The sequence below is a fragment of the Oncorhynchus kisutch genome, linkage group LG3 (genome assembly GCF_002021735.2).
Source record: "Oncorhynchus kisutch isolate 150728-3 linkage group LG3, Okis_V2, whole genome shotgun sequence".
NCBI lineage: Eukaryota > Metazoa > Chordata > Actinopteri > Salmoniformes > Salmonidae > Oncorhynchus > Oncorhynchus kisutch.
The window spans coordinates 35,452,379-35,468,648 of record NC_034176.2 but is presented as its reverse complement, the minus strand read 5'-3'; the positions used below and the strand labels follow the sequence as shown (position 1 = coordinate 35,468,648).

The window sequence follows — 16,270 nt, the reverse complement described above, 5'->3', positions numbered from 1 at the left end:
CCTGATCACTGACAACAATGAGACTATAGGGAGGAGGTCAGAGAGCTGGTAGTGTGGTGCCAGGATAACAACCTCTTCCTCAACGTGATCGTGACAAATGAGTTGATCATGGACTACAGGAAAAGGAGGGCGGAGCACTTCCCATTCTCATCCACGGAGCTGTAGTGGAGCAGGTTGAGAGCACCAAGTTCCTTGGTGTCTATAAGAAGAAAGGAAAAAATAAATCAAACATATATATTTTTAAAAAATGATTAAAGACAACAATAAAATAACAGTAGCCAGACTATATACAGGGGGTACTGCTACTATTGAGAGGACGCCATAGGCAGACCTGGCTCTCGAGAGAAGACTGGCTACGTGCCATCTGCCCACAAAATGAGGTGGAAAGTGAGTTGCACTTCCTAACCTCCTACCAAACGTATGACCATATTAGAGACACGGTTTTCCCTCAGATTACACAGACCCACAATTTTTTTATTTTTTTATACACTCCCATATCTATTAGGTGAAATTCCAGTGTGCTTTCACAACAGTAAGATTTGTGACCTGTTGCCACTAGAAAAGGGCAACCAGTGAAGCACAAACACCATTATAAAAACAATCTATATCTATCCCTTTCGTACTTCAACTATTTGCACATTGCTACAACACTGTACATAGCCTTAATATAACATTTTAAATCTCTATTCTTTTGAAACGTTTGTGTGTGCAATGCTTACTGTTCATTTTGTATTGTTTATTTCACTATTGATTATTATCTATTCCACTTGCTTTGAATTTAATTGAATTGAGAGAGAAGGGCCTTCGTCGATAACGGGATGGGGCGTCTGTATGTCCCTCTCCTCGGACCACTCCAGAGGACCTTCCGGCTTCATTAGCGAAACAGATGAGTGTGGGGATAGGAGGTGAGAGAAGGAGGGGGGAGAAAGGGGAGAGTTATCAGAGGAGAGCGGCCCTCCTCTCCTCTAACATCCGATAGCCTACTGCCACCCTCCCTGGCATTGCTCCTCTTAATGAGTCCAGGCCGCAGGTCAATACTCCGCTCGGCCTCCAGTCAATAGTGGTTAGCTGCAACACAAACACTAAAAATCTGCTTTCTTACAAAATCAATGTTCTATTAGTCACACCCTCTATTGCCTTTCCTCTCCCCAGACCCATCGATCCCCCAGGACAGCTGTGAAAGCCCTGCAGCTAATCCCTGTGAGATGACTGTCAAATGTTCATAAGAACAGAGCCCCCCCTTGGCTTTAGATACTTGGCTACTGCACTGTATTTCATGTAGGATGTTCGAAAAGTGCTAAATGAAATGAGCAAGCTAAGATACTGGCAGTATTGGAAAATCTATGAAAAAACATTTCCTTCAGTGATTTGTGTATTATTGTTATGTCACCATTTGACATTTTGAAGGGGTTAACATCCAGTATCCCTGGTTTCAGAGAATGATCCTGAATGTGAATAAAAAGCGATATAATGCAGGTATTAGGTCCAAACTTTATTCCGTACATGAATGTTCGTTTTCATTTTTTTGCACGCCTAAAACTCTACTTGTTTTGTATACAAGTCTAAGAAAAACAACTGCACAACACCACAACGGTCGACAGAGAAAGTCCTATTGCCGCCCAATCCAACGTGTCTTCCTTTGCTGTCACTGGGGCTGTATGTAAGCTTCTGGTACAGTTTATCTGTAACCAGGAAGTCTGTAGGTTTAATTCCATGTCCCATGATTGGAAAGAAAAACATGTTGAGTTCATCCAAGTTCCTCTCACAGAATCAACATTATCCAACAGTCCATTCCATTGCAGGTGGCTCTCCATCGGGGTGCTCAGTGACTCTTTGCAAAAATTGCAGAAGATCATTCCAGGCCCCCTTCTGATGCCCACCCTCCTTCCCTCCCACTGGACAGGCTTGTCTGTTACCATGGTTTACAACCAGGAAGTGGTTCTGTTTTGATTTCATTTGTTTTTCTAGAAACATTTAAAAAGCCTAATAAATTTACATTGTCATTTTTTTTTACACTAATTCATCTTTACAGAGACCGAACAAAGACCTCGTAATATATATTTGTCTGCATATCTCAAAGGCAAAACAAATAAAATGCAACAAATCTTTAATGTAACTTTGTACATGATCATTTATGAGTATTTTCAGGTACCATGAGGTTAAATTACTGGGTAAAAACTGTGGAGCATCATCCACTGTGGAGCATCATCCACTCCCATCCACTGTGGAGCATCATCCACTGTGGAGCATCATCCTTGATATGTCTCACAATGGAACTGGGATAAATATTGAAAAAAAATGGACTAATGCACAAAATACAAATTCATAAAAATGATGTCTATACATGGAACAAGGATAGGAAATGTACAAACTAATTTCAATCAGAATCTCTCTTTTCAATCAGAATCTCACTTTTCACAGAAAAATCGACAAAAGGTATTGGATTAATATATTAATATCAAATTTTAAGTCGGCAACTAACATACACATACTTTTTGTGTTCTTCTAACCAACATTCTCATCAGCCTGTCCATATAAAATAAAAGCATGGCATGTGCTTCTTCACCCTTACAAATCTTTACTTTGTACAATCATACTGCTTTCTCTTTTACTTATGCCTTTCTCCATTGAAAAGCAGTGCATCTTGTTCTCTCTAGAAGGTTCTAAATTGGGGAGTGCGCCTTTTTAAGGCGTCCTTTGTCTGTTATGTCAAGCTACCGTGCCTCCACTTCTTTGGGGTTGCGGGAGGGGGAGTAATCTCGGGGGTCCTGGGTGGTGTGGGGGGTAGTCCTTCTGGGGGAGGCTGCTCTGGTGCTGCCCGCGGGCACTAGGGGGGGGGGAGCGCTAAGGGCAGCAGTGGGGGGCGTCCGGTTTAGCAGGCCGTTGTGTCCGGTGGAGGGGCTGAGTCTGGGGTAGGGCATGCCGCCCAGGTGGGGCATGAAGGGGGGCATGTGTGGCAGGTGTCCCTCCATGGGGGACTGGTGCAGCTGGTGGAGCCGCGCTCGGTCCAGCTCCTCCCTCAGGTGCTGGCGCTCTCTTTCCTCTGCCTGTTGCCTCATCCTCTCGTGCTCCCGCCGTACCTCCAGCATGTGCTCATGGTGGGAGTAGTCGTGGGCCTCTCTCTCCCGGTAAGCCCGCTCCTGCTCGTACATGCTGGGGAAGCGCTGGGCCTGCTCAGCCCTCAGCTGAAAGTCCATCCTGCGCTGCAGGTCCAGGTTGCGGTAGGCCTCCCTCAGTGGGTCCCAAGGGAAGGCTTGGTGGGGCATCCGGTCCCTGCCTGCAGCAGCAGCCAGGGGGCTCACCCCCATAAAGGGAGCCATGCGGGCCCGGTCCAGCACGTTGAGACTGCCCATCTGGTGCATGGCGCTCATGGAGAGGGGCAGGGAGTGAGCCATGTGCACCCCATGCAGGGAGCCGTGGGTGGGCAAGTCACTGCAGCGTGGGGAGGGGGGAGGAGGCTGCTGGGACAGAGGAGGGTGGTGGTGGTGGTGGTGGTGGTGACCGGGCTGGGGAGGTGGAGGAGGTAGAGGCTGAGGAGGAGGAGCAGGCTGAGTGGCAGGCTCGGAGCTCACCACCATCACCTCCTGGTCCTCTTTGCGCTCCTCCTTGATCTTCATGTCGTTCTTCACCTTGTGCAGCAGCAGGTCCCCCCCAGAGGACGGAGGACCTTCCTTCCTGTCCCTGTCCCCGTCCTTGAGTAGAGTGGGTGGGGGACCACCAGCCATCTTCATTCCTGTCTCAGATAGGACAGCCTTGGGGTAGGGAGAGGGCGTGCGGTGGGCTGGTTTGATGGGGTCCTCTGACGAGCGTCTGTCTCTGTCTGACACCTCCTTCCCTCCTCCAGGGGAGCGGCTCTCCTTCACCTTGACGTCCCCCAGAATGGCTGCCTCTCGGTGGCGCTCCAGGAGCTCCTTCTCGGCCTCTCGGACCCGATCCACACTGGCGCTGTGGTGGCGACCAGAGTCACTGGAGTTCTGGCTGTTAGAGCGGATCAGGCTGCTGATCTGGTAGCTGGTTTGGGCCGACGCAGGGGAGGAACGGTTCGAGTGACGGTTACGGTCAATCGAATCTCTGTGAGGGACACAAACAAAATAAAAATATGCGTTTATCAGAAGGGTAGAAGGTTGGAAATAGTTTTTGGGGGGAAATATGTGTGCATGAAAATTTGTATTCAAATAACACAACAATTTGTGTTACTTACAACTAATGGAAATGATTCAGAGTTGTACTCATATAGAATACACACCTGTCTTTATCCTTCTCCTCCTTGCTGATGGATGAATCCCTTTTCTCCCGTTCCCTCTCTCGTTCTCTCTCCCTCTCACGTTCCCTCTCTCGTTCTCGTTCTCTCTCTCGCTCGTGGCTGTTGACTGAGTTGCTGCGCTCCGCGTCTGCAGACTTGGGCCACTGCGGCGGGGTGGGGAAGGAGGGTGGTGTCCGGTGGAGCCTGTTCCAGGTATCGTGGTGGGGGCTGCCGAAGCCTGGCAGGCCCCCTGGGCCTTCTTTATGGCCAAAGATACTGTTGGCGCCTTAAGGAGAGGAGACATGGAGAAAAGAGCGTGAGCAGAACAAACTAAAACCCCTCCTGGGCACAGAACATCAGAGGAAGAGTCTGAAGACGAGGAAATAAAGAAAATCTACACAAAAGCAACTTTGTCTTTGTCCTGAGGGTTCTGAGCGGTCTCTTGCTGCAAAGAGCTCTGCTTTACAAAGACTGGCAGGGTTAATGGCTTCCCCCTTTGCGCTTCTAGCTGCTTGGACCAAGGGCCCTACTCTGCTCTGCTCCCCAATTCACTCCTCATTCTCAGGGCCTTTTTACTGGAAAGGGGGGTGGATGGGGGGGTAATCAATTTCCCTCTGGGGGTAAGGGTTGTGAAAAGCCAGGGAGACCTTAGCATTCCATAGCGTGTCTATTTCACTGACATCCATTTCGCTACAGGGGAAATGATTTGGCAGAGGAGAATATGAGAGAGATGGAGAGGAAGGGGGAGAGAGAGAGGGTGAGAGGGAGAGAGTCCTCCACAGTGGCGATGAGGGGGCTTGTAGAATAATTAATACATGAATAGCAACCAAACAGCAAGCCTGTGAGTGCTGTGTGCGTTGGCAGTGTTGCTGTCAGATTGAAGCCAAGCTACTGGGGAGAGCGGGGTGGAGAGAGAGAGAGAGAGAGCTGTGCTGTTCTGCTGCTGTGCTGCCTGCCTTTTTGCTCCTCCCTGTGCTAGTTTTATTTTGGCATTTGATGCAGAGCTAAGTGCCTTGATTTCTTTCCTTCCTGGCCCTTCCCTGTGGTCTAAAGCTGAGCTGCGCTGTGTCTGGCCGTGGGGGGCGGGGGAGGGGGGGGGGGGGGGGTCGGCGCTTACCAAGCGAGGGGTTGCCTAATCCTCCGAAGGCACTGGTTGAAAGGTTGCCGAGGCCGCCAAAGGTACTGGAGCGACTGAAAGGATCTGCAAAATGCCAAACAGGGATTAGCTGAGCTGGCTGGAGGAGCCCGACCACTCGTTCCACTCGGCTTTTCTCTTACAAGCGGAGCTCTGTCGTACTACTTCCTCTAATCCTACTGTATGTAGCTAGCTAGCGAGGCTGGCTGCCTGCTCTGGCCACTCACGCCTCTGGACACTGGATTTACTCCCACACTGTCCGTAATGGAGCGGAGAGCCTTTGATCTCTGATCCTGATGCTAGGGAGTATGATGGGGTTATGGTTGGAGCTGGACTACAAATGGAAAGGGGATTTGATATGTGCAATGTGCCATGCTAGTCTGGAGTCTGGACAGTCAGGCACATAGCTGCTTGAAAAGAGAAAATTTGTCTACTAGTTTTCACAGAGGCTTCAGTGTTTGATGCTTCCATTTTAACCTGCACACTCTGAGAAAAAAATGTTCTACCTAAAACGATGGGGATCTTCGGCTGTACCTGTAGGAGAACCCATTTTGAATCCCGGTTCAAGGGTTGTTTAAGGGTTCTTCGTTGGATGAAAAGGTTCCGCCTGGATTCAGAAAATGGTTCCAACCCGAATAAACCTCCATCATTCTACGTAGTGCTTTTAAAAATGTTCTTTTACTAAGTGCCTTAGATAAACCTGGACCCAGTTTACATGGAACTAAAATTGGAAAGGTATGCATACCTACCGGAGGAATCAGGAGACAACATTATCAAGATTTCAAGATTGAGGAAGACTGTCAAGAAGACACAATGGAAAATTACTGAGGATATATCAATGATGAATGATCCTTTAATCTAGTTTTGAAAGTCTTCCACTCTGTGGTGAATGCAATGCAACGGTTTATCAATTTATCAGCAAACAACAGCTAGGAAATCATTCCTGCCGAGTCACACTTGAGTTCGTTCTTTGGGCAGGAATTTCACCCAAAATCTTTGAGGGGTGTAATAACATTTCCCCCCCCTGTGCACCAGGTGTTTATAAACTCAAATTGGATTGACTCAAGAGCTTATCCCATGAAATCACCTTGCTGCACTGAAGCAAAACAACATCTTTGATAGGAAACAGAAGAATACAAAAACCGCTATTACTCTGTCTGTGTAATAGACGAGCAAAACTTGAAGATGCTATAGAAAGAAGCCTCAAGGTAAAATGTCATATTTGCTGAGGCCATCTGCCTCTGTCCAAGACAGTATGAAATAAGACAGTGTTGTGCAGTGAAAAACCTTCACTTGAACAAAGGGGCTGGAAAATAAAGTTGGGGGATTAGAAAAACTACCTCAACAAGCCCAGAGTTGCCTTCCATCCACATCAGTACAGGAAGGAGGGTTATTCAAGGGTGTATTTAATGAATCACAGGGGGAGGGCTCTCTATACACAGCCCTAAAGTCAAATTCAAGAAATGGAGCAACAGGATGACCTCACTAGCTAACTAAGGACCTCTAAATGCCGATTATAACCTTCAAGTGAACTTCGTTTCCAATCAACAAAGGGCTATGTTATCAAATGATGCCGTAGTAGGGTTGCAAAACTACTGGTTATTTACCAAAGTTACTGGAACTTTCAGTAATTTTAGTAATTAACAGGTAATCTATGGCAATCTATGGTAACTTTGGTCATTTATACTTCAATAACTGAAAAATATATATATTAATATATAGTATTTGTTTTTTATCCGTGTCCATATTGCCCTAGAGTCTCTAGTGGATAGGCCATATGGTTCAAGAGAAAATAGCCTAATTAATGAAAAAAGCATCTAATCAACAATGGCACACTTCCAACCACTGACTTTTTTTTTACAACTGGCACCAGTTTGGCGCCAAAACATTTACAGGGCTCTAGACTCACTTTTTTTTACACCAACTTTTTCAGTTGATGGCACCAGCACAGGATTTGGTTGCATACATTTTTTACCACTGAGCGGCGATAATGATCTGACCTGTGTCCAGTAATGTACCTGCATTTCATACAGAACCAGGCTAATAATAACTGGCCATCTTTTAAATTATGCCCTTGCAGTGCCAACTGAAAGCTACTGGCCCGAATGAAAACAATACTGGCACTGGAAAGCGGATGATGCGTGCATAATTTAAATGTTATCTTTAATTTGGGGGCTGAGCAAATAGCCTAAAGCCTATAATGACCTACCGTCCATACACAAATAATTACATTTTAACTTGACAATATCATATTTACATTGCTTGTTTGGAGGGAAAAATACATCTCAAAAAGGCTGTTATTATTTGTGATTTTGAACAGTCACTCTACAGTTGTAGGGCCATATAGGGAGATCACTTTTGAGATCAGCACCCCCAAAAAATGTACTTGCCCTTTAAATCAATTGTAGGGTGGCAGGTAGCCTAGCAGTTAAGAGCATTGGGCCAATAACCGAAAGGTCGCTGGTTCGAGTCCCAGAACGTACTAGGTGAAAAATCTGTCAGTGTGCCCTTGAGCAAGGCACTTAACCCGAATTGCTCTTGAAACTAGCTCTGGATAAGGGTCTCTTCTAAATGACTGAAATGTAATTGCGTGCCTAGCAAGAGACAGTGTCTTTGTAACGTACAGTGTAGGCTACATGTGATGGCAGAGTTTGCAAAAACAAATGCCCCGTGATTGATAAAAATCATCAGGATATCATTCACTTTGCAGTCAACATTTAATTGGGAAAGCCTTTAGAAAAGTTCATTCAAACAGGGTATGATGACTGAATTGCACATCACAAAGATTCATACCCATTGTTGCATACCCATTGCTATTTGAATAAATCTTTAAAAAAAATAAAGGTGAAATTTGAACCAAAATCTAACGCGACTTGCACCTTAGAGACCAATAGAAAATTGGTGTTGCACTAGGTCATAAACACAAGTGTTTTGGTTGCAGTTTTGAGCCCTGATTTACAGCAAAGACATATTGACATAGTAAAATAAATGAAAGTGTGTAAAAAAAATGTTTAAAAAATGCTGAGTCTCATATTAAACAGTAGTAAGTTGATGATTTATAGTTATGATAATGTTTTACAGCGTTGTCATTCTATTAATACATTTTCTTTCATCTTATTTGATTATTTGACATATTTCTAAATGCAATAAGGCCACACAAAGGGCCAGAGATAATTTCAGAACCCAAAAAGGCAACCAAAACATTGGTCGTTTAATGGTAAACTTAGAAAGTTACCAGTAATATACCCTCCCTTCGCAACCCTATGCCCTAGTGACTGTAGAAGTATTCTCAAAACGAGTGCAACAATGTGAGAGAGGAAATAGGAAAAAAGTGACTGTAAAATGTGGTGCTACTTACACTTACCTGCCAAGTGGCTGGGAGGCAGGAAGCCACTGTGGTGGGGGGAGGGGCCGTACGGGGAGGCGGCCGGATGGCCAGAACCTATGGGAGGAGAGAGAGGGTGAGAGACCATGTTACCTCAGTGTGTCCACTCATTTAGTAGCGCGACAGCAGCCATCTGTCACAACCTCTAACTAGGCATCCTTGCATAGGTAGGTCTGACTGAGAGAAGAGCGCCCCCAAACAAACCACCCTGAGTCAGCTCTATGGTGACCTTTAAACCTGTGACCTCTGACATGCTCCAGACTGAAGAAGAATGGCTAATACTGATCTTTTAAATGTGGAAAATAATCAATATTTTACAGTAGCAATGCTAATTAGATAAACATTCAAACCACCACAAATACAGTAAAGGATATCTGATTTTTCATTGTGGCTGGTTGAGAAAGGCTTGATAGAAATTACCATAACATTCAATAGTTTCACGTGAGCGTGTGTGTGTGGATGGGGGCGCTTTGTTATGAACAGACGTTGACCTCTCTTACAAAACGCTCTTCACCCATATATCATGAATGGTTAATGAACGAGCCAATTACAAGCCCATACACGATGATACAATACTGCATAATTACAAGCTAAAGGGCACCCGCCTCCATGTTGCCCTTCAAGGCAGGTTCTACCAGTCAATTATCACACTGATTGTGTTCCAAATGGCACCCAGCCCTGGTCAAAAGCAGTGCACTATGTAGGGAATAAGGTGCTATTTGAGAGACACACATAGAGAAACATCCATATTCATGTCCACATCTGACACAGTCTGGAACAACATTTACAACAACAGCACTTCAACTAGAGTCAGCTGTTGCCTGACGACTCAAAGCAAGTTATTCCGCTGCTCTATGCTCGCTACATACTTCAGTCTGAGACGTTGAAGTCGTTTGTGGTGACGTTCAAATGAGGGGTGTTGTACAAAACACAAAACAAAGTCATCAGCGGTCGGATCGTCTCTAACCAATCGGAGTAACCAAGCCAATGACGAAGTTTCAAAATGCCACTTGACCCATGTGAAAAAAATGAACGTCGCGGGCGTGGTGTAGCGTTTGGCCAGAGCAAGGGGTCAGCTGTGGGTAAAAGAGAATAGAAGACAACCATAGCCGCGGGAAGTAGGGGTGCTGAGGGTGCCGCAGCACGTCTGTAGCGTGATCCCCACAAAATGGTCTGTACCGTCCCCCCTCCGTCCACAAAAAAAATCCTCAGCACCCCTGAGCTGGGTGGCTGACGATGAACCCTATACTGACCTGTGGAGGAGAACATGGGTCGTGCCAGGTCGTGGGTGTAGGGGAACCCAGGAAACACCCCCGGGGCGGGGGGACGGCTGAACAGGTCCAGCTTTCCATTCATGTCCAGTTTGTGAGGGTCCACCTGCATCTGCTGTTAGCAAGAGGGAGGGGGGTAGGGGGGCCGAGGGGAGAGAGAGAGAGAGAGAGAGGGAGCGAGAGAGAGAAAGAGAGCGAGAGAGAGAAAGAGAGCGAGAGAGAGAAAGAGAGAGAGAGAGAGAGAGAGCGAGAGAGAGAAAGAGAGCGAGAGAGAGAAAGAGAGCGAGAGAGAGAAAGAGAGCGAGAGAGTGAGAGAGAGAAAGAGAAAGAGAAAGAGAGAGAGAGCGAGAGAGAGAGAGAGAGAGAGAGAGAGAGAGAGAGAGAGAGAGAGAGAGAGAGAGAGAGAGAGAGAGAGAGAGAGAGCAGAGAGAGAGCGAGAGAGAGAGAACACAAAGGAGGTGAAATAAAAAAAGATAAAGAAAAGGTAAGAGGAGGAAGAAAAGAAACAGAGGAACTGTCAGTGTTTGCATGTGTAAGTAATTAACAATAATTGATGCCAGCACTGTCATAGCTCAAGGAGGGACTTGTAATCTGCTATAATCAGTACTATAATCACTGTGTGAGATCAGACAGGGGTGACAACATATATAATGCCACTAGATCCCCAACACATACTGTGTCATAACAACATCAGGGTAAGCTGATTAGGCCCACTAAACCCCATGAGGACGGGGTGCCTATGACAGTGACACCATGACAGAGACAACAGGAGTTTTCCAAGCCATAACCAAAATGTCCGCTGCTTAACTAGATACAGAAAAATAGGAATCCTCTGGAAAGGAAAACACAGCACCCCCCCCCCCCCCCCCCCCCACCCCCGACGCCACCCAAGACGCAGACAGAAACCCACACACTCGCACACGCACACGCACACGCACACACACACACACACACACACACACACACACACACACACACACACACACACACACACACACACACACACACACACACACACACACACACACACAGAGAGACAGCTGGCCCACCTTCATCTTCTGCTGATGGTGGTAGATCTGCCAGGCGATCTGGACGTGCACCGCACACCACTTGCCAGGTTTCTGAAAATACGCAAAAGACTCGAAGTCAGACCCAAACCCTCAATACTATGACACGAAGGTACTGTAGAATTTACTCAATGTTATGACACGAAGGTACTGTAGAATTTACTCAATGTTATGACACGAAGGTACTGTAGAATTTACTCAATGCTATGACATGATGGTACTGTAGAATTTACTCAATGCTATGACACGAAGGTACTGTAGAATTTACTCAATGCTATGACACAATGGTTCTGTAGAATTTACTCAATGTTATGACACGAAGGTACTGTAGAATTTACTCAATGTTATGACACGAAGGTACTGTAGAATTTAGTCAATGCTATGACACGAAGGTACTGTAGAATTTACTCAATGTTATGACACGATGGTACTGTAGAATTTACTCAATGCTATAACACGATGGTACTGTAGAATTTACTCAATGCTATGACACGATGGTACTGTAGAATTTACTCAATGCTATGACACGATGGTACTGTAGAATTTACTCAATGCTATGACACGATGGTACTGTAGAATTTACTCAATGCTATGACACGATGGTACTGTAGAATTTACTCAATGCTATGACACGATGGTACTGTAGAATTTACTCAATGCTATGACACGATGGTACTTGATTTGACAGTGCATGAAAGGAAAATGAAACCATCTCTTACTCTGACTGATGTCCTGAAAGGATCTGATACCTGCGTCGAGATAAGAAAAAAACTGAACCATTATGAACCCACAGACATAACAATCAACAACAACCAAATCAATTGAAAGAATCTCTATTGTTGACAGAAAAGTGTGTGCTTGGTGCTTTCGAGGGACAACCGGGGTCTGTGTCTACTAACCCGTGGGTCCTTCTGTAGGAGTGTGTGAGGTACTGCCCCCGGGCGGGAGGCTACGTCTATGGGGTTGGAGGACTAAAACAGACGATAAAGAGATAGAACGAGAGCGGGATATGGAGGAGAGAAAGAGGCAAAGCAAAAGTGTTACAAAGATGGTGGGAAATATGGACTTTGCACAGACTGAAGCATAACATAGGCAAACCAGTACACAACTCAAAAACATTGGCTCTTCTACATTGATTCACGGCAAAGAGTCTCTGCAGCTAGAAACTGTACGTGACGTCAATGGCTAGCACTCCTTTAAGGGCTCCGGTGCAGTGTCAGAAAAAGACTGCAAAGGATATCTTTGAGGTCTAGAAGAACCAGAATGCCTAGATCCGCCATCGTAATCCATCCTAGAGTACTGGGTGATCCCTGTAACCCCTAGCACCACACCTTTCATCCGTCACCCTTCTACCTCCTCAGTGGGGGGATTAAGGTGGTGTACTGTACTCTGACCACCACTAGCACCAGACCACCCTCCAACCCCTCTATCCTTCAACCCCTCTCCTGCTGCTCAGTGGTGCCCAGCGGATGGGGGGGGGGGGGATTTAGGTCGTGAATGGAGGGATGGAGGGGGCTAACTGTATTGCACTCTAACCATCTGGAGGCAGCCAACAAAAGGCCTCCATAATAGAGCCTGTGGGGAATAAGACCAGGGGATTTAGGCCAGCTTTGATTGGTGGCTTACAACAGGGTCAGAGCCTATTGGGCGCCTGCCAGGCCCTGATCGACACACACACACACACACACACACACACACACACACACACACACACACACCACACGGCTGCTGCTTATCTCCCCCTGCACAGTGCAGCGTGGCGCGGTGGCTGGCGGCTCAGGCCCAGCCAGCTTAGAGACAGGCCTTGTTTGCATAGTCCATTATTGGGAAAAAAAGAAGCAGGAGCAGATTTATCAGGCCGGTTCAATTCAAACGCAGCTGTCTGCTGCCCTGTACACAGAATGAAAAGTAAGGCTTTGGTGCTATTCAGACCCCCTGATTCTATCCTCATTTCTTGGGTGAGACGTCGAGAGAATGGTAAGTTGCCAGTGCGGGTGCGTTTGTGAAAAACCGGGTGCTCGTTTATTTGTGCGTATGGGTTTTTTGTCCTGTGTGGGTGAGGGAACGAGTTCGGATACATGTGTATGTCCGGGTGCGTACAATGGACTTGCTTTGTGCGAGCGGATGAGTAAAAGCAGGTGCTGTATTTTGTATGTGTGTGCGTCTGCAATACATGTGTGTGTAGGTCTGTGGGGCTAACCTTGGGCTGGAAGGCTCCTTGCAGTGAGCTGAAGGGTCCTGAGTGGGGGAGCAGCGGGGGCATGCCTGGCATTGTGGGGGGGTAGGAGGGGAAGAACTACATGGGGGAGACACAAAACCACCTCTTAAAACAGATTACAACAAGACACATAGAGACGACCCCCACACATACTTCAACACGTGCAGAAGAAGAAATGACCTAACTACCTAACCACAGTAAATATTTGATAGAAAACATACTGAGGGCATGGTGATGGAGGTTGAGAGGAATAAATAGGGTTACTTACATTTGAATGTCTAATGAATGGACTGTCCAGTTTTGGAGCGTATTTGTCGAACTGCAAGAAAAGAAGGAAAAGACAGTAATACGTCAGTGATGCCAAACTGACCAATGACAATAACAGGAACTCTGCATCTATGAACCAAAGACCATCAAAGGAATACAGTGAAACACAATTTTGGACTCATTACACCTATTCAGTGATACAACAACACAGGAGAGAGGAAGTTCAGTACAACAGCAGTCAGATCATAAGCCCACGTTTGACAGCAGCTGGCTTAAAGAAAACACTGAGCATTCTGGGGTAATGAGTTTGATTCATTTAGCAGGGCGAACGGCAGATGGAGATGGCGTTAAATCATCAGCGATATGACTAATCAACTGGACTACCACGATTAGGGAGACATGATTTTCCAATTCATCTGCACCACAGAAAAATAGCCATCGAATTAGGTGCAGATACAGTACTATACTTGGGGTGGGGGGAGCTCTCCTTACCTTACAAAAAGGCCCCAGTGTAAAACGAGAAGATTGAGTAATGATTCTTATTGGGTGGAACATTTGGAGAAATGTTAATCTAATTGGCTGTGACAGATGTAGGTTTTTTTACAATGATCTCTGTTATCGAAACGGAGCACACAGAGAAACATATACTAATGGGTGGGTGGGGGGGGGGGGGGGGGGGGGGGGGTTGTCAATTTAAGTGTGTGAGACAAAAGAGAGACTTGAAAGAAAATCGCAGAGACATGTCAATATTCTACACGTAAGATCATATAACTGTGGGTATAAGAACAGTAAGTCTTTTGTAGGGGAAATTGAATTGGGCAGACTATGTTTTCCATGCAAGAGAGCTCGTTTTGGACATGTACAGCATGAGACTGAAATAACTTTGGAAGCCTCAAATGGTTGAATATAATGAAACATTTTTCCGAAGCATACCCTATGACTAATAGAATAATGACATTTGGATTTCAACAGAAAGACTATAGCCTCATATACAGCATCAGATTATGTATGCCTTCATGTAAGCCAATACTGCTCCTCTTTTTTGAAACTGGCTAATTGCAACGGACAGTAACTTATTCCTATTCCGTAAATACACAAACCATTTGCATGTACTTTTGGAAGTGTTTTGACAAAGCCTTCTTGGCAAGCCACCGCTGGTTTGGGTTTACATAAAAAATAAAAATGGGTTGCACATGAATCAGTGAAATGTGTGTGTGTGTGTGTGTGTTCCTCCCTCCTGCGACACAAATGGGAAAGGAGGCGGTTTTTTCTCGCTCAACACACTCGGCACAGCTCCTCTCTCTAACTGGGCTGGGCCTCCCAGTGAAGCGGGGCCATTCAACATCCAGCCGCAGAGAACGGACACAGCGGCGGGCAGCGTGTTTGTGTTTGCGGGCGATAATTGGCCCAAATCAAACACAGACACCCTATTGAGTAGAAATGCTGATGCAGCTTCCGAGCACATTCAACCGGTCAGCTCCCCTTCTCCCCCCCTTCTGAAGCACGGGCCTGTTTAATGTTTTACACCGGGGGAGCAACACTCGCTGGTGGCTTTATGGCTGTCTATAAAACTCCTTCTTTGTAATTTACGGGGCCCTGTCAGAGGTTTATTGTAAACAGCTTTGGATAATTAAAGCTCAATAATTCATCTTTAAACAATTAAGGATGTTCCTTTTCCCTAAGAAGACAGAGGGGAAAATAGACACTCACTGTTGCCATTTGGCAAGGCCACCTGCTTGAGGGTGTAGAACAATAAACAAATACAGAGGATTCATAATTTCATTAATTACAGCTATTAGCCAAGGGCTGTTACGTAGCTGGAATGACATGGAGCACTCAAAAGTGAGCACAGCTGGGCCAATGCGATCCAACTGCACACTTCATGACCAACACTAAACACAACCACAACATCAACATGACTCGTGCCTCTCTAAACAGTCAAATGGAAGTGAAATAGCGATGCTACTGGAGGGAAGGGAGAGAGAGAGAACAACATGGGTTAAGTAAAAACAGTCTCAATGAAACATAATACATTAACAGCCTTAAATTCCATTGTGACAACAATGCATCGGCCACAACATACAGATGTGAACGCACACAGCCACACACACACACCACATAATACCACTATTAGCAAGCGGACAAAATAACTCCAGTTCTTTTCCTCTTCAAACAGAGTGCATATCAATGCATATAGATAATGTCCGGCTGACATATAGAGGAATGGAGGGCTCAGCTGCAAACAGAAGAGGATAACAGCAGCCTACACATGCTTTTTGACTAAGAGACACAATCTAAACTAAACAGTCTCCCTGACTGCTTATCACATAGCTGTGTAATGTACTGTAAATAAGCTAAGCCTTTTTCCTGGGGTTTATGACATGTTAGATTCCACAAAGCAAATAGCTCCCAGCGCTCTAAATGGGCCCTAGACTCTTAATCAGGGGTCATGACATGATGGATTGTATCTATTAGGCTAATGTTGAAAGGGCACAAATGCGAGTCCTGTCTGAATGGGTTTCTCAGATTGCTATATGCATTCCAAATGATTGATGGATGAATACTCAGAACTTTTCCGGGGAAAATTTTTCCGATCTAGAGCTGCCAATGTTTTGCCCTTGGCTGACTCGATGCCGGTGCCTTGCCTGATGGCGGTTGAAAAGGCACGGAAGCAATTATGCATT

The 16,270-nt window shown here is 45.8% G+C and overlaps 1 protein-coding gene across 10 annotated transcripts in view; it reads right to left on the bottom strand.

Annotated features, from left to right (window-relative positions):
* Nucleotides 1-1,471: 1,471 nt before the first annotated feature.
* LOC109881677 (fibrosin-like 1) overlaps nt 1,472-16,270 on the bottom strand; it is a 395,301-nt gene continuing 380,502 nt past the window's right edge. For 3 of the 10 annotated variants that reach the window (XM_031805011.1, XM_031804982.1, XM_031804994.1), the window contains 10 exons: nt 13,588-13,638; nt 13,302-13,397; nt 12,001-12,072; nt 11,821-11,850; nt 11,084-11,155; nt 10,017-10,149; nt 8,737-8,820; nt 5,361-5,444; nt 4,247-4,529; nt 1,472-4,071 (listed from right to left, as the gene is read on the bottom strand). In XM_031805011.1, coding sequence (XP_031660871.1) covers nt 2,715-4,071; nt 4,247-4,529; nt 5,361-5,444; nt 8,737-8,820; nt 10,017-10,149; nt 11,084-11,155; nt 11,821-11,850; nt 12,001-12,072; nt 13,302-13,397; nt 13,588-13,638 — 2,262 coding nt within the window. In that variant the 3' untranslated portion in view covers nt 1,472-2,714. The remainder of the gene's footprint in view (nt 4,072-4,246; nt 4,530-5,360; nt 5,445-8,736; nt 8,821-10,016; nt 10,150-11,083; nt 11,156-11,820; nt 11,851-12,000; nt 12,073-13,301; nt 13,398-13,587; nt 13,639-16,270) is intronic. The other 7 variants (XM_031805016.1, XM_031804989.1, XM_031805021.1 and 4 more) reach the window with 5 other exon arrangements.